The sequence below is a fragment of the Aplysia californica genome, unplaced genomic scaffold, assembly GCF_000002075.1.
Source record: "Aplysia californica isolate F4 #8 unplaced genomic scaffold, AplCal3.0 scaffold00960, whole genome shotgun sequence".
NCBI classification, from domain to species: Eukaryota; Metazoa; Mollusca; class Gastropoda; order Aplysiida; family Aplysiidae; genus Aplysia; species Aplysia californica.
Genome location: NW_004798230.1, coordinates 204245 through 230507, shown reverse-complemented (window position 1 = coordinate 230507; position 26263 = coordinate 204245). Strand labels below are relative to the sequence as shown.

At 39.7% G+C, this 26263-nt stretch overlaps 1 protein-coding gene across 1 annotated transcript in view; it reads right to left on the bottom strand.

Moving 5' to 3' along the window:
- Positions 1–573: 573 nt before the first annotated feature.
- Positions 574–26263, bottom strand: part of LOC101861400 (putative pyridoxal-dependent decarboxylase domain-containing protein 2) — a 40853-nt gene continuing 15163 nt past the window's right edge. Inside the window, exons 7-23 of the mRNA XM_005110888.3 lie at positions 24645–24713; positions 22230–22308; positions 21619–21703; positions 20699–20819; positions 19286–19441; positions 18242–18292; positions 16919–16993; positions 16168–16323; positions 14916–15021; positions 14030–14088; positions 12649–12761; positions 11727–11851; positions 11143–11261; positions 10134–10226; positions 7735–7831; positions 6462–6759; positions 574–5423 (exon numbers count right to left, since the gene is read on the bottom strand). Coding sequence (XP_005110945.1) covers positions 5378–5423; positions 6462–6759; positions 7735–7831; positions 10134–10226; positions 11143–11261; positions 11727–11851; positions 12649–12761; positions 14030–14088; positions 14916–15021; positions 16168–16323; positions 16919–16993; positions 18242–18292; positions 19286–19441; positions 20699–20819; positions 21619–21703; positions 22230–22308; positions 24645–24713 — 1848 coding nt within the window. The 3' untranslated portion in view covers positions 574–5377. The remainder of the gene's footprint in view (positions 5424–6461; positions 6760–7734; positions 7832–10133; positions 10227–11142; positions 11262–11726; positions 11852–12648; positions 12762–14029; positions 14089–14915; positions 15022–16167; positions 16324–16918; positions 16994–18241; positions 18293–19285; positions 19442–20698; positions 20820–21618; positions 21704–22229; positions 22309–24644; positions 24714–26263) is intronic.

The following is a 26263-nucleotide window of genomic DNA, read 5'->3' as shown; positions in this document are numbered from 1 at the left end:
GGGGCCACTAAAGTTAAATTTTGAACTTCTTAAACCAGGTTTTTGTGCACGATGGGACGGAAAACTTACAAATCAGATTGTTATACATCTTGTACCAAGACCATTTTTTCATAGAAAGTGCAAAAAAAGATGTATATTGTGCAATTGCACAAATGAGATATTGTAGTTATTATCTATCTGGCAACAGCTGGACCCTCGCCCTTCTGTCCAATGCCATGGAATAATAAGTGCAGATTTGCTGCAGTTGTTGTAATATTCCATACAGTGTGTTATCAGTGTTCAGTCTTGGAGGGAGAAGTGAAGCTCTGTTGTCATTTAGGGCTGTGCAGCGGAACAGGAGATGATCCGCTCTTTTAAAAAAATAGTTTTCGTAAGAGTTTTACGGCACTTGCAAACACAATAAGGTCATATAAGTGCCGAAGATTATAGGAGTTACAAGAGAGTAACAAACACAAAAAGAAGGAGGGTAGATAACGACGATAGATGTTTGATAGGAAAGAAGAAGCAAACCACATCAGAGCACCCGCCAAATCCACACTTTTATATATATGTGTAGTCACACAAAGGACACAATGAGGGAGGTACTGGTTTTATTCTCTTCACGTAGGCAGAAAATTGCAATTGGTTCCTGTCTTTGAAGGTGATTGATATCGTCATTGTGTTTCGTTGCGGTCGTAAGTTTGCACAAAGAGATGAAAATATAAATAATTGTACAAGTATGCAAAAGCCGGACAATTTCAGAAATCTGAATAACCAGATTTATCAGGAAAATTGGCACTTCTGTTATAAATAGCACAGCCAGAAGAAAATGTGTCAGTGAATCAAATTGAAATGGGAATAAGATGGAAATGCCGAAAGCTGTGTAACATATCAAAGTGATGGCTCAATGGAGATCTATTTCACAGACATAATAACAATACAGGTGAGAACTTATGGAGAAACTGTGAGAAGCAAAGACTGCACAATCTATTTTATCTTCAAATGGCATTACGATTAGATTATGTAAACAATTTTTAACATTGTTATACTCTAATACTTTTCCTAATAATTCAGCAGTATGAATTTTGAAATGATCAAAATCATCCAAATTTCAAATTTAAGTAAGGATTTCATAACTTGGGGATTGATTAATCATTAATTATATATATCTGTGCGTCCTGCTTTCTTCAATTCTAGTTTACCTCAGTGATCTTTGCCATATTTGTACTTCCAATTAGTAAGAGTCAGTTATGACGAAATAGTTAACAATTTATCATTTAAAAAAATAAAAAATCAGCCTGGACACTTCATAGTTTCTGCCAATTACCAGATTTTTGCAAAGACTTCAAGGAAATGCTCAACCAGTATATGAAAATGACTTCAGAGGGTACCGAAATGAGAAAGCGCAAAAGGCGACAATTTTATAGGCCTCACATTTCATTAAAAAACCTGTATAAAATGACAAACCAATAAAACAAAGAAAAAAGCAAAACAAAAAGCAATAAACTCCCCCCATGATATGCACAAAGTATCAACGTTTCATTAAAGTGTCCAGATTGTGATGCTCTTACCAAAAAAAAAAAAAAAAAAGTCCCAAAAACCCCCCAAAAAATAAGTCCCAAAAGCTGTAAAACCTTGGTATAACATACTCCCTTCTGACCTTAGGTTTTAAACTTCAAAGCCGAGGTAGGCATTACTACAATTAGCCTAAAAGTGTAACAATGCCAAATGGGACTTGGGGCAGAAGAAAGTGAAAGTGACAGCTGATAGTATGTTTTAAGTCATGAATGTTATACCAAGGTTTAACTGAGCTTCTTAAAATAAAAATGAAAATGACACCCTGTTAATTATGTGACCTTTATAAGAAAAATTGATGAACATGAAAGCGTCAAAAGAAACCCAGAGAACGCATTGAAATAAGCTAGACGCTTGTTATAACTCGAGCAGAAATACTTTTAAAAAATTATTATACCTAGAAGCAGGAGGGCTCTTAGTTTTAATGATTTAGTAAGAGTTTAGCAGCACTTGTAATACAATCAGATCCTATGAGAGCCATAGAGATTAGAGTTGTAACTAGAGAGTAACATACAAAAAAAAAGAGAGAGGAGAGATAATGAGGATAGATGTTTGATAGGAAAGAGGGAGCAAACCACACCAGAGAGCCAGCTAACTATCCACACAGGAGGTCTGAAAAATCAAAGCAGAAGATTATGAAGAAAAAAAATATATCACCTCAGAACAAGGCACAACACAAGGAAGGAAAAAAACACCACAAAAAAAAAAAAAGTAAAAACTCCAGAGCCCTCACGTATTACCATTCTGTAAAGTCAGGGGCTATGACACATTATTCCCCTGGAAAACTTCAGCATTAAAGTGGAGAGGCAGACAAATCCAAACAATAAGGAATAAAATTGTTAAAATCAAAAGCAGATCAATATGTATAATAATCAACACTATTTTCAAAAAGTCACTAATCATTATACACCCAAACATGAAAAAATACAAGAGTGTCAAAACCCACAGCAATAATGGTATTGGTCGTACAAGTGGTTTCAAATGAAAGCCTGTGGCAGACTCGCACACACAATCTCGGATTTCAAAGTAACACAAAGCCATAAGACCATTATGCATAAAAACTGATTGAAACAGAATAAATAGACGTCGCAGGGACAAATGGTATTGATTGCGTTGCATATATACGCAAGATGCATAGTGAACTAAAAGAAATAAATACACACTCGGGACATAATACACAATTTGTTCTCACTCATCAGGCCAAATACTTCAGTGGTCTTTAAATATCTTTTTTTCAACAGACAGAAAAATTTATTATAAAGTATTTGAGTTTCCCATATCCACGACTTCAACATCACAATGGGACATACTCAGTTTTAGAAAAGATTTTATTTTAAATTACCCTCATGAGATGAAAAGCTAACCCTCCCATTCTGTCCCCCTGATGTCCTGCAGAAGTAGTAAAGACATCAGATAAATAACAGACATCATGCATCAGGACATGGGGAGACCGGGGAAACAACCCCACAGCAGTAAATATCACTTGAGGATTTGGACGTGAGTATGCACAACAGAAAACACACAGCAAAAACAATCCCTGCTGAACGGGGCAATATCACGACCATAGGTAAAAGTTGGGTCACAACCATTTTGCCTGAACACTTTCAAACTCATAGCATCTCAGGGGGCTTTGCCTGAAAAGATAATCAAATCACCCTCGTACTGTCGGTGTAGCACACCATATCGCTCAAAATAGAGCAGTGGAGTTAAAAAATCGGGACTTTTTTAGACAGTTGTCAGGTGCACGAAAGAAACCTGTGCTTCATGAGACTGATGTCAAGGATGGCTGTCACCGGCTGCCAGCACCATGATTCCAACCAGCTTTCTCTTGCAGGAATTTCCTGTCACAGCCAACAAACTTTTACCCATGATCATGACAAGAAAACAAGTCAGTGCCTCGTGAATGACGACGTATCGAGAAGTGTTTGTCCACTCACCCTAACAGACGTCACGAAGGCATGGAGAGAACTCCGAGAACCTCCAATATTACATTTTTGATTATAATAAGAAAAGCTGCAGCTCTTTCTCTTTTTTCACCTCCCCAGAGTGTGAGCACAGAGACACTTTTTTTAAAAATAAAATTTATAGTAGAGGGTTTTACGACACTCGCAACCGCATAAGGTCATATGAGCGTCCTTATGCAGTTGCGAGTGCTGTAAAACCCTCTGTGGTTACAAAACCCCGATAAACTTATGGAAAATGACAGATCTCAGTTGTGAAACTGCCAGAAATTTGATATACCACAGTATAGTTAGGCTATAGAACCCATAAATTGGAGGCGTGGGGCTGAAGTACGTCGAGGCAATATTAGAATAAACAACTATTTGTACAGACAATATTAGAGACAACCTAAGAGTTTCCTTCTGTAGAGAGTTATCTTGACATCTTTGGTCAATAGTTTTGAATAAACTTATTTGACTCATTTTCCTCAGAAAATTTGAGATTTTTTTGTGTTTGTTTTTGCTGACATTTCTCTGCACCTTTCGCATATTTCAGTCATCTCAACACAATAACTTTTAATAAATACGTTAGAAAGAGACAATTTCAACATTGAAAAAAGTCTCCCCTTAATTATGGAGACAGCAAAAGAGTCTAAGGGGAAAGAACAAAGATAATAAAAAAAACAGGAAAGAACTTAGAATGATTGAACTTATAATATCCCTATTTACACCTCCCCCTTTTTTTTAAATCCCGCATCAGACATACACAAACACTATAAAGTGAGCAATGAAGCAAATATTCAACACATTTACCTTAAATCGCTGCATGCTAACAAAAAAATGTTTAATTACGAAGTGAACAAGCATGAGTCATTTCCACAGAGGTGCTATATAATAACATGATGAAATCAACATGCGTGAAACACAACAAACCAGGAAGTCTGCTCAATTACTCCATGAATAGGATGTAAGGAAAGGAATCAATACCCTAAACATTTGTTACAAGTGGAAACGCAGTATGAACTGTACAGAGTGGAATGTAGCTTCCTCAACATGTTCGCAAAGTCGTGTAGAGAACGGTCTTACCAAGACTGCTCAGCATCTCATCTGCAATATACAGGGACCCACTTTTGGACCATCCAGACCAACACATACACCCACAAAAGGTTCAAATACACGTCAAATCTTAACAAATAATAATACTCCCACAATCCGTGTCTTTCAAGACACGAGGTATATAAAAAAAAAAAAAAATATTAAACATCCAACCACTTCCATGGCACACCATATGCAAACATCCGCAATAATCAAAGGACCCACATGTGTATCTGCAAAGAGATATTTCCAAAAAATTGATGAGACAATCACTTATAGTTTGGTGCTGTAGAGAGTAAGCACTGCTCGTCAGAAGGTTGAGAGTCTCAAAACTCGCTAAAGTAGACCTCTGCCTGAGGCAGTCCACTGAATAAACAGGATCATTACAGGCAGAGACCTATATCAGCCATTTTCTGTCGTCTCCAGATAGCGTAAACTTTATTTTTGTTGAAACAGGAAGTGTCCGGCAGTGTTTCTGGGCAAGATGGCACGACGATGACCAAAATCGTGAAGACATTTCAAAATCTTTAAAAAACAAGGTTTCTTTGACCTACCTTTGTCTCTACACTTACGTGGAGAAGAGATCATGAGATACAGCATGAGATTTTTACGCCAAAACAATCTCAACAACAATGCACAACCCAACAAATGAGCCAAAAGGGTGAGTGTCTGACAAGCATGGGGAGACGGCACATTGCGACACAGCTGCACCCCTGCTGTGTCTCAAGTCCTGTAATGATGTGGCGTGGATGACGATGGTTCAAGGCTCAGGCCAGGCTGTGAAGATTCTAACTGGCACCCGTCGTGGTCTGTGACTGTGCTGCTGCCTCACTTCTGCCAGACAAAACAAACACAAGGACTTATAGACATATGCTTCGGTAGCAGCATTTGATAGACGTTCAAAGAGCTTATTATGCATCACAGTTTTTCCATTTCGTAAGTTTTACGGCACTTGGAACACAATAAGGTAATATAAGTGCCAAAGAATAGGTGTGTTACAAGGGAGTTACAAACACAAAAAAAGGAGGAGGAGAGATAAGGGCGATGTTTGATGGGAAAGAAGGAGCAAACCACACCAGAGCACCCACCAACCATACACTTGCATCACAGACAACAAACAATAATTATAATTGCATTTATATAAAGAATATGCATGCTCCACGGCATGGTCTACATGCTTTCCAACTTTCCTTACAGCAGCAGAACCTTAGAATACTCAGAAACATTCACTGCTTACTGTCCAAACAGCCAACTAAGTGCTCAAACACTAGCTATTGGACAAAATCTTTCACTATCTATAGTTCCGTACTCTTTCCCACATGGAAAATTCATTTAAAGTATCTTCCCCGAATGTCTGGAAATGATGATGACTATCAAGCTGAAACTGATTAACAAAGGCAGACTAACCATGATACCTTCTCATGACTGAAGCTAATATTTCCAAAGATGTCCTCAGACAAATCGTACTTCTTGGCTTACATTCTTCAAAAACAAAGACTTTAAAAAAATTATAGTTGAAAGGAACACAGCACACGATAACAGTCATGTGGTGCTGAGAGAAGCTACAAGACTGCATTTGGGACACAAAATAATTAGGCCACAAAAGTGCCAAAGATTATGTGGTACTAGAGAACAACACACAATAAAAAACAAAGAGAGATCGAGACGATTGATGTTTGAAAAGAAAGGAGCAAACCACATCCGGGCACCAGCTAACAATTCACTTTAAAAAAAAAAAAAAGACTTCACACATGAATTTACAGACGGGGAGGAGTTTACTTTGAAACAACACAAAACAATGAGCAAACAACAAGAACTCAGAGAAACACACAGGACACATCCACAGACAGTTTCCAAAAACACTCAACCTACTGTGGAGCGGAGACCACGTCTGGCAAAGATTGCTGCGTCGGGGACGAAGGAGCAGACGACTGACTTGCCAGTTGGGCCTTCACCTCCCCAGCAGTCTTGACCTCTGCTTTCGGCTGATCGTCAGCTGCCGGGGCTGGAAGCTCTCCATTGCTCTGAGGTGGCGTTTTGAGGATGCCTTTGAGAGGGGCAGGCTCGTTGGCTGGTGGAGGGTTCTCTGGGGGAGGCGCCGACTCCCCTGATCCGTCTTCTTGAACTTGCATGCGGTACTTGTACGTGTCTGTTGTCCGACTGATTTTCCCTGCAAACCAATTGAAACAAGTTAAAGCAATGTTTAAACCACAAAAAATAACAAATAAAAAACATACAAAAACAACAAACAAAGAAAACCAGTGAACAAGGAGTAGTACTAATGTATGTAATATTGCAGTTCATGGCTTCGCATGCAGATGTGACTCCAACTTCTACAAAGTGACGCTCAAAGTTGAGTATGGCCCGTTAGACTGCTGTAGCTCGTATACATATATATGCATAATACTATATTTTACGTAGACACATGTCCATTAATTTTTAAGGTGTGATATTTTTGTTAACGTAATGCGCATTGAGCATTTTTTAGAAAATGGAAACGCGCCGCATAAATGCTATTTATTCTTCTTCTTCTTCTTAATATTGTTCGATTGTTGCATGTTTTAGCGTAGGCCTAATGCAAACTAGTGCATCAAACCAAAAACTGAGGATATGATTGAAAAACAGTTGGTTTTTTATGCGTCCTGACGAGCTAAACTATTCTCTGGAAATATCTCAAATGAATATCAGCCAATTCCTCCTGAATTTCAGCAGAACTTCAGTTTTAATGGAAAATTTTAACCGAAAAAGTGATGACCCTGTACATAAAAAATCTGAGATTTACGCAAGTGAAATTTTTATAAAACATCATGTAAAAATGTCAATGCCATGAAAGCAAGCAAACAGAAAGTAAGTAAAAGAATTTACAAATGACTGTATACTATAGTTATTTTCGCATATAATTTCCATTTGCGATAATCTTCACTTTTAAAGAAACTTGTGGTTTTAAAAAGAAATTAGCAAATTCAAGTTGTTCATGAAATGTTAAAAGGGGCATTACAGCATTGGAACACATGGCAAATAGGCGACTCTGATCACAAATTCAAAATGTTCATTAAAAATCTAAATGGGCAAAACGGACAAAAGATAAGAGAGTGTGCAAAAAACACTGAGTGCACAGTAAGTAATGAGTAATAAAATAAAATACCAGAAGCCAGGTTGAACGTCCGTCCTTTGATGTCCTCTTTGGCGGGAGAGAACCAGTTGAGTAAAGAGCTCACCACCGGCACTTGGCGAAGGACACCCTGAGGAAATAATAATGAAAATAATAATAAAATGAAGTGCTCAACCCTGAGTAAAGTGCACAGGCTCTTTGTTTTAGTATTAGTAAGAGTTTTACGGCACTCACAACACAATTAGGTTGTACAAGTGCCGAAGATACGAGGTGTTACGAGAGAGTAACAAACACAAAAAAGGAGGGGAGATAAGGACGATAGATGTTTGATAGAAATAAAGGAGCAAACCACACAAGAACACCCGCCAACCAACCATTCACAGGCTCTGAGTGCTTTGCAATACAATACAACGTTATTATAAAACATCAGCAGACATTTGAATGAATTTGAATTCAATGTGACTGAATTGCTTGTTTGAGCAACCTCGAGCCTTGCCTTCACTGACACACACGAACACAAACATGCTCACCACACACCGCGAGTCGACCAGCACTCCTTGGCTAGATATTTGACCAATGGTGATGCTCTAAACCTGCCACACCCCCAGTCGGTCGCACGTGACGAGACCCTCGATCGCTACATGGACTGATCGGACGCGACATTTGTAAGGAGACGGTTTCTTTATACTCTTACTTGATTGATTTTAGAGCAGCACGGACCAGACCGACGTCGGGTCGCATCGCGCATAAGGAGACAAGCTCTTAGTGTGAGACTCTGCCAAATGTCTGTTTGAAAAGTGTCGCACGACAGAGTCTTTCACCAAGCAGTCCATCTTAAAATTGTCAAGATGGCCACCCATTGTTCATGACAAAAGTGGTTGTCTTAGGACAGGTTGGCTGGCATCTTGAGTAGTTACAATATAAAACCAAAAGCAAAGGGCACAGGGAAGTGGTGGTTTGGACAGGTGAATGTCTTGGACAGGTGAATGTCTTGGACAGGTGAATGTCTTGGACAGGTGGCCATTAGAGCAGGTTTGACAGTATATATGGTCGCTTTTAAGCACAAGGAGGATATCCCGAAAAATGCTGTTTTGGGAAAATCGAACGTAAAGTTTTTGCCCCTTGTTAAGTTTCTTTATAAGGCAAGGAGAGTTTTCTCTATAAACCAAACAAATATACACACCAATGAAACCAAACTTCTCCTATAGGTAGGTCAATGCCCACTTTTGGTGTAGGTCAAGATTTCTGGAAACCCCCGAAATCTGAGTTAGCCCGCTTGTCCTTATTTATTTTATAGTAGTAGGGTTTACGGCACTCGCAACTGCATAAGGTCATATGAGCGCCAAGGGGTGGGTGTCAACAGAGAAGTCTTTACAGGGAATCAGACCCACTCTGCCCATCTCTCTAGCTTCAACAGCACAAGGTCTGCTTCAACTATCAAGGCACCCCGGAAATAGCAGGTCACAAGAGAGTGACAAACATACAAAAGAAGTAGAGGAAAATGACAATAGTAAGGATTAGGAAAGAAAAAGCAGCAGTTCCCTGTTGTAGATCAGGCACAGTTATGAGCGTGACTTGAATCAGCCCATTTTCTGCTGCACTTGAACGAGAAATGTCCCCCCTTTGAGAATGGCCTAAAGACACTACAGTCAGTGGCACTGCCCCGGGGGGTGCTGTGTCCCTAAAAGCGACCATATTCAACAACTGACCATATCACTTTGAACACACTGAGACCAAAAAAAGGAAGTGGAATGTACCAAGTGCCACTGTCAATGGCCTTTTCCTTGCTGTGGACTCTGCCACAGTGTGTTCAAGATTAGAACTTTCCATAAATGTACCACAACGAGGTGGAAATAAGCATTCGTCAATTTGAGTAAATGGAATTATTGAAATCATCTAAAAGCTATTCAGTTGCCTTTCTTTTGATGTCAAAATTATCATTCTATCATGAATAGAAGTCGAGATATTTGTATTTGATGGAGGTGGTGGTCACCTGGTTTCTGGGATAAAATTAGCGAGAAAATGGCCGCCAAAAATTTGGTAACTCCAAAAGCTTGAGAGTCCTTGGAAACTAAACATGTACAAATTTTGTACTTTTTTGGGTACAGTCCACAAGGAAATGTGTTTTTATAAGAACATATGGACATAAAAGGTTTTGAGTCCCCCCAAAAAATTCGATAAAAATTGCCAAACTGACAAATAAATGCTTGTTCTTTCCATTTCATTATATTGATGAGAGCCTGATTTCACCATAATGTCTCAAATATGTGCATTCAAAGAGTATAGTATTACTGAAACTTTCCATAAGAGTGCATTCAGTCTCATCGAACTATCAGTCTATTATTACAACAACTTTCCATAGACAGGCATTCAGTCTGTCACTCTACACAATTAGTCTATCATTCTTTCTGACAGATTTCCCAGCCACTTACCTCATGCATCAGCTTCTCTGTGTTCTCCTTCGCTAGTTCTTTGTTGGCCTCCTCAATTCCTTTCCTGATCACTTGTGACATAGACTCCAAATACTACATCGAGGAAAAAAAACAACATAAACAGTTCATTACCCCGTTGTCACTGTTGGGATAAAGAATTAAAATGCACTTGAGTTTTACAACTTCCGAGCTCAACTAGCCTACAATTAACCCCCCCTCCCTCACCAAAAAAATCCCTCCTCTGCAGGCAGCAGGGATAATAATACAATTATAAAAATTGCATTTATGCAACGTTAACAGCATGCTCTATGCACTTTACAACTATATTTACTCCAACAGACCATAATACACCCAATTTTCATTCATCAGGAAAAGTAACTCATCTAATGATGGAACAAAAAACACCAACATCCATGCTCAGGAATACAATGTCACCATGCAGGACTACTGTGCCCTAACAGGTTGTTTCTATACTCTGGAAGTTTAGAGTAAAGCAGATTTTTGGATGTGGATCCATGTAGTTAACCAAAAGACTGTTTTCCAGCCTAGGAACAACATCCCTCCCTCCCCCCCCCCCCCACCTCCATCCCACTGCAGCAGATATTTGATCCACTTTACTTCAGAGCTCTTCTCCCTCTCTCTGCATCTATATTAACTCACACAGGTCACAACACATACCCAGTAAGCTGCAGTATGGATTTGCATCGATGACTAAAGATTTTTGGTGCGACTTCACTGAGTTAACCGGAAGCGCGTTCCAACACAAAGAAGAAACCCTCAACCCCACCACCGCTGACATTCGATTCAGCTTCAGAGGCGTCACCTGGCAACAAAAACAACAATTCTGAACTTCTCCGACCTCGTGGACACAAGTGAAAGTTGGGACTCGAAATTTACTGATTATATCGTCTAATACACAACGCATTGAGACGTTGGGCAAAACGTCAGGCGATTTCAGAAATCCGGATTTCCGGTATGATCCAGAAAATCGTCACCTTCGCAGCCTTACCTTGGAGCTCTCCTCCACCTCTCGGCCCACGCTGTAGACCAGGGACACCAGTTCCTCCACGTCCGTGTCCGACGTGATGAGACCGAACCGGACACACACCATCCCCTCCGCCGAGTGACCTGAGGGGAGATAACCACGTGAGCCTCCCTAATCTCAGACTTATCTCTTTAAAAACGTGAAGAACTGGAAACTGTCAGCAAGCTGTTCAGATGTACTGAGTAAGATTGAGCCTGTGATAAGAGGAAAGAAAGGACTGAAGGGACAGTAAAGCAAGGGAAGCTATATACTTCTTTATCTGAAGGACTTTTCAAGGTCATTCATCGCTGGCAAAAATAAAATGTGTTCTTTCGGCTGGAGACTACAAAGAGAAAAAAGCAAAAAAACTGGTGATGAGGGAAAAGACCATGTATAATGTACGTCTTTTGAGAGGATCTGAGCAGAAAAATGAGTGGCGAACCATGATCCAGACAGACACACACGTACAGTTCGTGGAACCCCCTTGTTCAACAGCAGATCAGGGCTCGGCAAGACTGGTCTGGGGTGAAGGTTCAAAGGTTAAAAAGTATAACAGAAAAACAACCTACCAGTGGAAAAGGCTGTGTCCTGTGCCTTGAGCTTATGCACCAGCTCAGCATTGAGGTTGTTCACCTCTGTCTTGGCACTCTCCGGCACTTCGTCACCCTGGCTGGCATAGGGCTCCGGAATGTAGCTGCAACAATAGTTGTACAAATATACTTTCAATTTAAAATACATGTATTTGTGGCATCAGGATGAAATCAGGCACTCTATAAAATAATAAAATTTTTAAAAAGGCACTTTTACACTTGGGCAATTTTCATCAATTTTTTGGCTCAGCTCATTTTATGTCTATTCAAAAATACATTTCTATGTGGTTTATACAGAAAAATGATCAAAGGCACAAAAAATGTAAATTTGCAGTTTCCAAGGACACTACAGCTTTGAAATTTGCCAAACTCTGACAATGATTTTCACGCTAATTTTATCTCTGACACCAGGCGACCTCCACCTCCTTCAATTGCAAATATATAGACTAATTTTCAAGATAGATGGGTTTTATTTTCATCAAAAGAAGGGCAAATAAATAGGCTTTAAGATTATTTCAACAACACCATACGCCCCAAAATTGACAGGCGCCTGATTCCATTGCGTTGTGACACATGTGCGTCTGCAATATACCAAATCTGACAAAAAACGCAGCCACAAAAAGACAATCACTTTTGTCATAAATATTTCTGTGGATTGTACAGTCAAAAAGTTAGCTCACCTTAAATCTTTAAGGCCTTGCAATGAGTCTTGATCTATCGACTTCATGATGAGTTTTATTTTTCTTCAGTTAAATAAGCCCTTTTTAAATAATTAGGTGGTACAGGGCACCATTATTATGCTACAAGGTGGCAACAAAAGTGCACATTTCTTATAAAGAACACAACCTCAATCTATCACCAAATTCCCCACAGACAGTGTGGCTAAATATAGTGTGCTCACCTAACAGCTCCAAGGCCTGCCCACGAGTCTAGATCTACCAACTTGAGGTTGGGATTTGCATTGACAGTGGTCTGGAACTTTTTCCTCTCAACGGTCGTTGCATTGAGAACACTCTGAGGACACGAGAGAAACGGAACATCATTTTTTCGTTTTCCTAAGAGTTTTATGGCACTCGCAAAACAATAAGGTCATATAAGTGCCGAAGATTAGGTGTGTTAAAAGTATGTAAGAAACACAAAAAAGGAGGAGAGATAAGGACAATAGACATTTGATAGAAAAGAAGGAGCAAACCACACCAGAGTACCCTCCAACCACTCATGCGGAACATCAGACGCCGGGTAGTCAGTGACACAACATTTTTGACACAATCACAAATTTCTGACACAGACCTGCCAACCACTCCACGACCAAAGACAAGAAAATTTTAATCAAACGGTGTTTTTATGCCCTCCTATCAACACATTTTAGATCCTTTAAGAGGCCTGCTTCAAACCCTGCCAGTCAGAGCCAATCCTGCATCCCAGCAGAAAGACCAGGATACTCTAAAAGAAATTTTCTCTCCACTCAAAAATCAAACTCTGGTCTCCTGCATTGGACAACAGAGAGCTTGACCACTTCACCATTGACTCCGATTCCCAAAATAGGATTTTTCCTCAGAACCCAATCTGGATTGAAAATAACAAACCTCGGAATCAACCCAAAATATTTTTATTTTTTTAAAGTGTTTTACAGCGCTCAAAACTGCATAAGGTCACATGAGCGCACGGGACACACCAAACATTTTCATTTGGTAGGAAATTTTGAATTTTGCCAGGGTGGCGGCCGAAGCCTACTCTTATAGATTTTAGACCACCAAGGGATCTTTAAAGTGTGACACTTGCAAAGTGGACCTCCGAGATTTTTCGCCCTTGTCCGAGAACGCTAGGTGTAGATCTTTCCTACCAGAAGATCAGTGGTGTGGCAGAAAGACAGCAGGGAGAAGGAGCCAAGGAGAAGCAGTAGAAAAGCCGCAGGAGGCAGGAGCCGAGAGGAGGGGGCAAAGGCGATGAGGGGGTATGGGCAGAAAGTGGAGGCGAAAGCAGACGACAGAACATTGCTAGAGAGCAGGAAAGAAGGGGAAAAGATCGCTGCCCGGATTCGAACAGGAGACCTTTGAATGAGAGGTAATCACATTAACCTCTAGGCCTTGAGAGCCCCTAAATATAAATTAACAATGTGATAAATAAATATATAATACAAGTACACATAAATAAATAAAACTATTTCCAGACGATTTAAGAAGATTCATTCACATATTACAAACAAACGTAAATAAAAATAATAATAATAATGATGGGCATTTTTCACATCATCTATATATTATATAAATCAAGTAACTTACCAGATTTGACTTAAGAGATTCCACAAAGTTTTCAATGTCTTCTTTCTTTGTGCCCCTGCCTGAAACCAAAAAAAAACCCATGATCAACTGACATAAAAGGAGACAATCAGAAGAGAAAGGAAATTGTCACTTGTAAAAAACAAATACCATCCACTAATCAAAATCTATTCTGCGCTAGTACCCACTCACTAAACAGTCAGAGTATCAAACATATTTGCTAATGAAAAGGAAGGACTGAACATAATCGATCCAGTTCTCTTTTTATCCATCCAGGAACATAAAGATAACAAAAAATCCATGAAACCAGCTAAAAATCTTTCTTATTGAGGTAAGACAATTTTAAAAAATTAACTTAACCGTTCTTAGCGAGGAAAACACACATATTTTAATTTAGTTTACATTGAAGGAACTTCATTACACAATCCATGAATCACTCACATTGTTGATAACAATCAATACTAAAACTTTTCCCTGAGATAAGTCAACTTTTTTAAAGGAAACTCATTGATGTAAAGAAAACACAGCAGAAAAGAGAAGTGCTATCCCTAAACACATTCTTTCTTAGTAACAATAACAACAATAGCTCGTCTATCAGGACCTGAAGACGATCTGTAACATTCAAGGAAGAAAAGAAAAGAAGTCACAGACCTTGCTAGCTACCTAGGTGGATCATCTCACATTTTCTTTCACACTAAGACATAATCTCCTAATGAAACACAAGGCCACCCTAGTGCTTTCTTGTCGTTGCTCCATTTTTAATAACAGTGAAAACAGTTCATAACAAAAAGTGAGCTTAAGAAGATGTTGAATTTTCACTGTTGAAAAAAAAAAGATACGACAAGAAAGCTCTGTGGTTGTGATATCCTTAGCAAAATAAATATCTCACTCTGGGCAGTCTCCAGCGGTGCGTAGCGGATACAGACTCCTTCCTTGTCCACCTCCACCAGGTCAATGGGTACACGTGGATTGGCCACAACCAGTGCCTCCGCCAACTGAAGGACACGAACACAAAAAGAAGAGGTCAGACTTAGTTTAATTACAGTACAAAGGTTTATAGTACTTATAACACAAATAAGTCGTAAGAGTGAGGAAGATTGGAGGTGTCACTATAGAGTAACCTACATAGAAAAAAAGGGAGCAAAGATAAGGATGATAGACGTTTGAGAGGAAAGAAGGAACAAACCACATTAGAACTTCCCGCAAACAACAAACCAAGCTCTCTCATACCATGCTTTCCAACTCTTCAAAACCTAATCATGGATATTCAAGGTTGTAACATTGGATTACATAACCACTGACAAAATTACATTCAACTGGGACTGTTACCATGTAGTGTTTGTCGCAAGGCTCTCAGATTGTCCCCCTCCCCCTAACAAAAGAATCGTCCTCCATATATAACACACACTCACATGCACACACACACCCACACACACAAACACTCAGACACACACACCACAAAATTATTCACACCAACTCACCCAAGTGTTGAGAGCATCAAAATACACAGCATTCACCTCCTGGTTGGAATCGTCCTTCAAACGTAACACCCACTCACATGCATTCTCACACACACACACACACACACCCCCCCCCCCACCCCCCAACACGCACACAAACCATACAACACACACCACAAAATCATTCACACCAACTCACCCAAGTGGCACACACGCATGCGCACACACACTCACACACACCCTCCGACACACACACCACGAAAGAGTCCCCACCAACCCACATAAGTGTTGAAAGTATAAAAATTAACCGCATCCACCTCCTGGTTGGAATTGTCCTCCACACATAACACACACTCTCAAGCACTCACACCCCCCCCCCCTACAAACACACACCCAACCCTACCAGACACACCACAAAATCATTCACACCAAATCACCCAAGTGGCTCACCTCACACACGCACCCTCCCATCACACACACCACAAAATCATTCACAGAAACTCACCCAAGTGTTGAGAGCGTCAAAGTACACAGCATCCACCTCCTGGTTAGAATCGTCCTTCAAACGTAACACACACTCACATCATTCTCTCACACACACAAACACACTCCCCCCTCCCCCCCCACACACACACACCCAAACCATAAACACACACCACAAAATCATTCACAGCAACTTACCCAAGTGTTGAGAGCGTCAAAGTACACGGCATCCACCTCCTGGCTGGAATCGTCATCTACCTTCATTCCGGAGTATGGAGCGACCACAGCCCCTGGGGCCGCTGTGTCCTCGCAGTACTTAAACACCACAGTCGGGGTCACAATCTCAAACACCATCTGGGGAAAGAAATAAGACAGACGTGTAGAAACACTGGGGCTTTTCTGCCTTTAATGAGTATAAGATCTGAACAGATGGAGATACAAAGGAGGAGAAAGAGAGAGAGAGAGAGAAAGAGAGAGAGAGAAAGAAAGGAGGAGACAGAGAGAGAGAGAGAGATAAGAGTGAGAGAGCTCTCAACAATCCTCAGAATAATTTAAGAATACATAAATACATAAGGAAATTGTTAGGCACGTGTACACCTACCAAATACTGAATTGTTCGGAGCACGTATTTTCAAAGTCAAGGTCGTTCCCCGATTCATTTCATCAGTGTGTTTAGGAAAGTTGTACAAACAGATTGAGACTCATGAAAATATGGATGATACTTTGAGATCCAGACCATCTCTAAATGAGTTAAGTAAGCGAAGCTATTGAACACTATGGTAAACAGAATTTCTGCAGTTTTGTCAAAGGAGATTCCCAGAAGGTAGGTCTAGATCTATTCTTACTCTTAGTTAGTCTCGTGACTTTGAAAATACATGCCCCGAACAATAAGGTGTTAGGCCGGCGTATGCGCACCTAACAATGGCCAATACATAAAAACTTATCTCACCAGGGCATTGATAGCTTTGAAAATGAGATCTGTTACATTCTTGGGCTCCTTCTCTTGTTTCTTCTTCTCCCGGCTCTGTAAATAAAGAAGGAAAGATAGCAAAATGACTGGGTTTATCATCAAAATTTTATTTTTCACAATATCAAAACTTCATGTTTGAGACCATTTCAGAATTAATATCCAGCTAAAAATATAAAAGCGATGGCGAAGAACTTTGAACAAGTAAGTCCATTTACGATGACAAGACTATCAAACACAAGGTATTCTAAGTGTTTAATACTCCCATCAGAACACTGTACACCATTTAGAAAGCAAGTTATTTCAACGTAGCCCGTCAGGGCCAAACAGACAGACTGGGAGAAAACATCCCAGCAGACAGACAAAAAATTAATGTTTTTTATTGTTTCAGAGAAGAGAAGCACAGACAGACAGAAACAACAGAAAGAAAGAAAAGAAGAATGACCTGCCAGTGCCGCCCTCCAACCACCTGTTGACAGATGGGGAAACTTGATAAACCTTTCCCACTTCGGAATCGAATTATTGTCTTCTGTGTGGGAATGTGAAGAATATAATTGCTACACCATAGACAGCAGTCTTGGGAAAGTTGAGAACAGCTTAGCACTAGAACAGTCACACAGCTCACCAGAGTTAAAATAGAAGCATGACAACAAAATAGACAGAAGCACACAGAGTAGCGATGGTAAGAGAAGCTCTCTCCAAAAAGCAACAGATCTGGAGAGGCAGGGGCTGCAACTTAGTCATAGTTAACTGTGACTCGTCCCTGAAGCGTTCACATTTTGGTAGGTGTTTTTATGCCCCCCATCAACAAAATTTTGATCATTTATGAGACAGGCTTGGAACCTGCCTGTCAGAGCCAACCCAGACGGAGAGGCATACAATGTCACAGCGAAGAGACAGAGATGCGCGATAAAAGTTCTCCCCACTCAGGAATTGAACTCCAGCCTTCTGAGTGCCATAGTGGAGCACCTAACTGCTACACCAGACATTGCTGTTTCGCTATCAATAGAAAAAGAAACAGTTAAGCTGAAAAGATGAAGTAGAAGCAGACTTCATCAGTGTCCAGGAACTTTCAGCAGAACTGGAGTGAGGCACTTGAAAAGAATTCCTAACAGTGACTAAAACACGAATAAAGGGAAGAGTTCCCATGGAATCAGCACACTTGCAGACAAGCACTTCATAACACAAAGCATTTTATTTAATAAATGCAAACCAAAAACAGACCCCTTAAAAAAAATTTAATAACAACAACAAAAAGTGATCAATTTGAAATACAAGTTCATAACACATTTGACAAAAACTTACAATTTGCTTTATGGTGGTGAGCTGGTCTAGCTGATCAAACAAGATCTTTGCCTGAAATTAAACATACAGAAAAAATGTGTTATGTTGAGGTTTTTTTCATTTTAGTAAGAGTCCGTGGCACTTGCAACAGGATAAGGTCATATAAGTTCCGCAGATTAGAGTTGTTGCAAGAAACTAACAAACAAAAAAGAGGGAGAGATAAGGACAACAGATATTTAATAGGAAGAAGGAGCAAACCACATAAGAGCTTCCGCCAACCACCTACAGATACAGAAAAGATGTCACTCTATTTATTGTAAAGTACCCTTTTCAAAGAGTCTCTATATGAACAATTGAAGATAGCATTGAAATAAATTCTGTTTACCACCTGCATCATTCTACAAACGCTCAAGTCATTTCTGGAAGTTTTGAGAAAACTAAAAAAAAGAGAAGACCCAAATCAGAGCCATGATTTGTGCACTTGTTAAATTTTTCAATCAAAAGCTAGGAACAAAATAGCAAACCAGAAGGACACTACATAGTAAGATGCTCCTTGATGTCTGTGTTAGAATAGCATCAGGTTACACCAGAAATAGGTCTGGGCAACTGAAATAGCTTTGATAGATTAATCCTATCATTGCAAAAAGCACTCAGAATTTTTGTTTCCTTAGGTCTGAACCCTTCATGGGAACACTATTAAAATGTTGTATATTATCAATTAAATAACTTTTTTGTTGTCACTGACTGCTTTTTATTTAGATTTACTCAAACTTCTAAAAAAATAATTGTTTTGTTAGGGTTATTTTTTGTTTGAGTAAAGAGAAGCATATCGACACCATGATGGTCATTTAGTGCAGGAAAGAAGCAAGACAGATAAAGGTAACAGAGGGAAAGGAAAGAAGTAGGACTTATCAGTGGTGACCTCTAACCACCCACACAAAAAAAACACTTCTAATTTTTTTTTTATAATAATAAATAACAAATGAATAGACAAATAAATAAAATTAAATAAAAAAGTAGAAATTTTTTTTTTATTAAAAAAATATTTTTAAAATGTCTACTGACCAGATCACAGGAGTGTTTGATTTTGTTGACCATGCCTTCATGTCCCAGGCTCTGGAGACACATCCACAGGGGAAGGCACTTGAGCTGTAGGCGGGTGTCGATGGAGGTGAGGCCGGCCGCTTCGGTCAGCGTGGCGTCAGAGTCTTTGAACAGAGTCTGGGAGAGGTGTAGGTTAAGGGCAACAACCATAAGTGCAAAAGCTGGCACGGGCAACAGGTTTATTTGGTGGGGGGGGGGGGGGGGGGGTTAGGTAAGTGTTTTACAGAACTCGTAACAGCATACAGTCATATGAGCGTGCGGAGCACATTAAATATTTTTAGTTTGGTACCAATTCATTTTGAATTCGGCACAGGTGGCAGCCAAAGCCTATTTTTATTGATTTTGGACCACCAAGAGATCTTTAACGTGTGCAGCTTGCACATATGAGACCTCCCATGTTTTTCACCTTTTTCGAGAAGGCTAGGCGTTAGATCTTACCACCCTAAGATCAAGGTTGTGACTGAAAGACAGCAATAAGAAGGAGCAAAGGAGTAGCAATTGAAAGGCTGCAGAAACAATCAGGACTCCACGGGACAGGACAAAGGAGGTGAGGGGGTGAGGACAGAAGTGAAGACCAAAGCGGACGACAGAACACGGTTAGAAAGCAGGAAAGGAGGTGAAAGGAGGAAATTTTAGAGAAGAAAATTGTCCATCACTGTCAGGTTTCAAACCCGGGACCTACTGAAGGAAAGGCGAACCCCATAAACTCTACACCATGAGAGCCCCCTGACTCATCCGTTTGTGGGTCAATTTTTGAAAATCTTGAAAGTATGCTTTTAAATGTGTTTTTAGCAAGTCTAGAAATTGTATCTGTTGCTGTAAAGATATTGATCATATTTTTCATAGAAAATATTTCAGTATTTTGCCTCAGACAGCAGTCAAACATTCCAGTACTGAACTGCCTTTCACTTTGTTTTTCGTTAAGTAAGAAAAAATATATAAAAAACAAATGAAATGTGCACCTAGTGGACAAAACCACCAGGAATCATCATAAATTATGTGTTCTTAAAAGGACATTAAAGGCATTCAGGGAATTTTTTTTTAAATTCAATAAAAGTTGCCCCACCTTCAGAACAGTGGAATTTCTTTGATTTGATCATTTTGACGAGTGCGTGGTTTCACCAAGATGCTACATAGGTGACTCAACACACTCTTAATGAGATAAAGTAGACCTTTCGTTTTTGTTTTAGATTTAGTTAAGTATTTTTACAGCACTTGCAACATAATAAAAAGTGCCAAAGATTAGAGGTGTTACAAGAGAATAACTAAAGAAGCAGGAGCGGAGATAAGGCCGTTAGATATTTGGTGGGAAAGAAGGAGTAAACCACACCAGAGCACCAGCCAACCACCCGCACTTTTGTAACAAAAGGATACAATGTATGGCAGAGCGGGCACTCCCAGCCACTTGGAGAGGTCGAGGGTCAAACTGTCACCAGACACGGCAGACTCGACAGACGTTGGCACAGAAAAGAGGGTCAACGTCGCCAGATTGTTCCTGAGGATAAAAACCATTACAGGAATTGAGTCAGCCTTTTTAGCGTTAATTAAAGTTTTACAGCACTTGGAACACAGACAGGTTATAAAGGTGTGAAAGAATAAGAAATGTTACGAGAGAGCAACATACAAAGAAAAGCTGTTGGAGAGAAGGATGAGGACAATAGATCTTTAGTTCAGTTTTAATATGAGTTTTACGGCACTCACAACACAAATAGGTGAAGAAGATCAGAAGTGTTTAGACATGTTACTAGAGAGTAACATAATATGAAGGAAAGAAGGAGGGGGGAATAAGGATGACAAATGTTTTACAGAAAAGATGGGGCAAATCACACCAGAACACCAGCCAACCATCCACAAACTGAGTGAAGTAAGTGCAAAAAGAATAGTTAACACAATGGCATTCATTTTCTTTTGTTTTAGTAAAAGTTTTAAGGCACTTCCAACACAATTAGAACACACAACTGAAAATAGTTACAGGACAGTAACAAATGCAAAAAAGAAAGAAGAGAGATACGGATGATAGAGATGATACCGCGACCTCAGTGCTCTCTTGTCGTATCTCCATTCTTTTTATCAGTGAAAATGTGACTTTTTCATAATCGCACTCTTTGTTAAGAACTGTTTTCACTGATGATATTAAAAATGGAGATAGAACAAGAAAGCACTCAGGTCGCGATATGTTTTTACCATTCCCATGGAGCCAAGAAATATTATTCACAGGAACAATAGTTCCATCTTAATTTACCTTATCTTATCATGTTTTGAAAATCTCTGTATTGTGAGCTGAGACAACCTACCCTTCCACATGCAGCCAGATGTTGTTAGTCTTGGCAATCTCCTGCAGTCTCTGCAAGTTGTCCACATGTCCAACAATTGGGGTGCCTGTGTTTGTCGTAAGACAAGTGTAAGCAATTTGTACTCACAAGGTCATCTAATTAGGGTATAAAAATTTTCGTTACAGTTAAAATTAAGCAAAACATTGAATATTCCACCTTTTTACAGCTTGAAACGAAATTCGATTTTCCTTCAGGCAACCTCCCCTCCCCCAAAAAACAACTAACTGAATACAAAGTGAACTTAGTTTCAGTTTGGTAGAAAATTAACGGCCCTTGCAAATGCATATAGTCATACTTGCAGGACAAGAGTTAATTGTTTTCCTGTTAGTTCATAACACTGATAGGTTTTACTTTGCAAGTCATAACGGATGAAAATACATAGTAAAAGAACAATTAACATTTTAAAAATAACATTATTTACATATCTGAGTAAAGACCATTCGCCTTTGAAAAATTGAGAATTCTGTTGAAATAAACGATGGAGAACACATTCTTTAAATCTGCACATTTAAAATATTTCCTGTAGGCCGCCCAAGGGTGAGCTTATAGAACTGAGAACTCGACAAACATACCAGCATAGGCCACGAGGAGAACAGGGGTCTTGGCGGCAGCGATGTCGTCCTGGATCAGTTTCTCCAACATGGCCACATCCTTGTTGAAAAAAACCCAAATGACATGAAGTTATGAAATGGATTGGCTTTTACTTGCGAGTTGTGAGATCTCTCTTACCATTCAACAAGGTGCAATCATCATCATCATCATCATCATCATCATCACCACCACAACCACCACCATCATCATCATCATCATCATAATCATCATATTAACAACAAACAAAGAATAGGAGGAGAGATCAGGATGATAGATGTTCAATCAGAAACAAGGAGGAAACCACACACCAGAGTTCCAGCCAACCACCAACTGGCACAGTCTATATGCAAGACAAAGAGAATAGGACATTAAAAGTAAATCACTAACACCACCACCCAACACCCCATTCCCTCTTTCAGTTATTCTTATAAGTGCTAAAGACAACAAGAAAGCACTAAAACGTTGTGTTCTGCCCCAGTATGTCATATAAGTGCCGAAAATTAGAGCTGTTACAAGAGGGTACCAAACATACACAAAAAGAGGAGAGATAGAACAACAGATCTTTCATAAGAAAGAAGGCGCAAACCACACAATAGTACACGTTAACTACCCACACAAGCATTCTAAAACTGGTATTTCTTTGAATTGCGTACAATGTAAAGACAACCAAACAGGTCATCCGTGGCTGCAGGTTGGATATATAAGGACTTCTCTCCACCAACAGCTCAAAGTAGCAAATGAATGGAAAAAAGAGAAAATGTTTTAGTTTTAGTAAGAATTTTAGTTTAGTTTTAGTAAAACTTTTGCGGCGCTTGCAACTGCATAAGGTCATATGAGCGCCAAGGGGTGGATATCAACAGAGAAGTCCATACAGGGAATCAGGCTTACTCTGCTCACCTCTCTAGCTTCAACAGCAAAAAGTCTGCTTTGACTATCAAGGCACTCCGGAAATAGCAGGACACAAGAGAGTGACAAACATACAAAAAGAAGTAGAGGAAATATGACGATACTAAGGATTAGGAAAGAAAAAGCAGCAGTTCCTCGTATGCCGTTCAGGCACAGTTATGAGCATGGCATTGATTTATCAGCCCATTTACAACCCTACTGAGCATAAGAACATGTTAATGTCCCCCTTTGGGAAAGGCCCAAAGACACTTCAGTCAGTAGCACCGCCCCGGGGGGGTGAGTAAGCATTGTATGGCACTTGCAACACAATCAGGTCATACAAATGTCAAAGATCAGAGGTATTACTAAAATGTAAGAAACAAATAAAAGGAGGAGAGATGAGGATGATAGATGCCTGATAGGAAAAAAGGAGCAAACCACACGAGATCCCCCACCAACCACCAGCGAAAAAGAAAAGCAGAAGTCAGCATCTAAGATAAGAACCTGCTATACAAGAGCTTTGCTGAACATGTGTATTCAACACAGTGATATAAAGCTGCTCACTGAGAGAGACCTCTGACATTTAAAAGCCTTTAAATTTGAAAATCAATACCCTGAAAAACCTTGAGTGTTACAACCATCCATGTACCTTTTTTCTATAGGACAACACTGAGTCAAACCAAATTCAGAAAGTGTAATTCTGTATTCAGAAAAAAAAAACCATTCACATATTGGTACTCTTTTTTAAAACAAGTGTTGGATTCACAGTCTTATAATGCACATCAAAAAAGCAATTTACAAGTAAATTAAGAAGTGAGTGACTTTCGCACCTCCTCAGTGAGTGTTTGTGAGTGGGGAGGGAGGGAGAGGGAGGACAGGACATCACAACATATGAAGGAGATCAATCCAATCGATATCCCACAGAGACCGTTTGGCTCACACAAAGTGACCTGTAGTTTATCCTGAGTCAGCACAATAACAGAAGCCTCATTTTTGTCAGAATCGGCAGACTGGGACAATCAAGATAAAATATATAAAGCCGAAACTGTTCAAGAAAGAAACGCATTGCCCTGGAGAAAAGTGGTGGTTGTCACAGACAGATGGACTTCTTGGTCAGTGTCACTATAATATAGACAAAACGTGGGGGGGGGGGGGGGAGGGGGGGGGAGAGTAGTCAATTGTAAAGATGATTGTATATTGGACTTGTGTTTTACAGCAGTTTCAACTGTGTATTTTTTTTTACAGTCTTAGTAAGAGTATTATGTTACTTGCAACAAGAACAGGATATACAAGTGCCAACGATTAGAGGACTTGCAGGAGAGCAACATACAAAGAAAAGTAAGAGGAAAGATATGGAAAGAACCATACCAAGCCATGCTAGAGAATCTGCTTTGCTTAGTTTGGTAAAAGTTTTACGGCACTTGCAACACAAATATAAGTCAGTTTTTGACTCATCAATCAGTGGCCATCTCGGACAATTACGACAGTATTAAGTAGTAATCAGCTCTCACCATTTTGCTGCTGGCTCCAAACACAGTGTTGCAAGGAACTGTACACACACAGGACAGAGGGAGCCCAAGCTGGGGAACACATACAGAAATACACAAAAATATTATAATAATCATATAAATGTGTCATGACATAGTTGAATCAGGTACTCTTAATTTTTTGGGGCATATGGAGTTATTGGTCTCTTTTTAAAGCTTGTTCTTTCGTCTTGCTTTCAATGAAAAAAATACCCATCTATCTCCAAAAGAAATTAAGATTTTTTTATCGAATGAGGTAGGGGTCCCCTGGATTCAGATTTAATATTAGCGAGCCTCCAAAGTTTGGTTACTTCCAAAGTCCTTGAAAACTATAAACTTAAATTTTTCGTGCCTTTGATCAGTGTTCTTCAGTAAAATCCACACAGCAGTATGTTTCTAAAAGGACATAAATGGTATTGAGCCAAAAAGTAAAAATTTGAACTAAATTGCCAAACAGGAAGAAAAATGCCATTCTCTTTGATTTCATTATGTAGATGAGCACCTGGTCTAATGGTATAGGTTTAACGCCCCTATCAACACTGTTAGGTAATTTAAGAGACGGGACCTCCGAGTTTAACGCTCATCTTCAAAACGACCAAACCAGGTGGGAAATTCGTGTAAAGTGCCGTTCCCAAGGACACAACGTCAGGTTGAGCTGAGGCTCGAACCCCAGTACCAGCAATCGAGATTCAAGTAGCATAAATAACCACTAGGCTACTGACGCCAAGCCACTACTCAGAGGTCTCCAAATCACCCCTTCTGTGAGCAACAGTGAAGAGCTGAACCTTTACACAAAAGAAACTTTTAGTTTAAAACTTCTATGTTTAATATCTCTTAGTCTAATATCTCTAAGTAAAATTAATAAATAGCATTTGTATAGCACACATCCCCACTCAACAGAAAGAACTATTCACTATGCGCTTTACAATCTAATATTACAACCCCCAGAAGACCTTAGAACATTCAGAAACATTCTTGGCTTCCGAGGAAGCATACAGTGCAAGCAGCTGATTAAGCACTCAAGCATTAACACATTAACAAGATCTTTTGGTTTGCTATCTATAGCCCTTGGTACTTCTTTTCACCTGAGTAAAGTGAAAAAAATAATGTAAAGTGCCTTTCCAAAGAACAAAACATCCAGGCATTCATGGGGTTCGACCCAACGATGGTGCTCTAACTGTGGCTTACAATCTCTCTCATAGTAGAGGCTGGTCTAATGCTGGTCTTCTAGGTCTCACTGAACAGATGCCAGTTTAACAGAGGACCACTATCTCTCACACAATCTAACACCATTCTAACACCGGATCACTATCTCTTACATCACAGACGGCAGTCTAACACAAGTCCATTATCTCTCACAACATCTAACACCAATCTAACACAAGTCCATTATCTCTCACACCATCTAACACCAATCTAACACAAGTCCATTATCTCTCACACCATCTAATACCAATCTAACACAAGTCCATTATCTCTCACACCATCTAACACCAGTCTAACACTAGTCCACTATCTATCTCATCATCATCCGGTGCCTTGCCGACTGGCGTGGGCGACCATGGACCTCCACTTCACCCTGTCCTTCGCTGCAGCAATGGTGT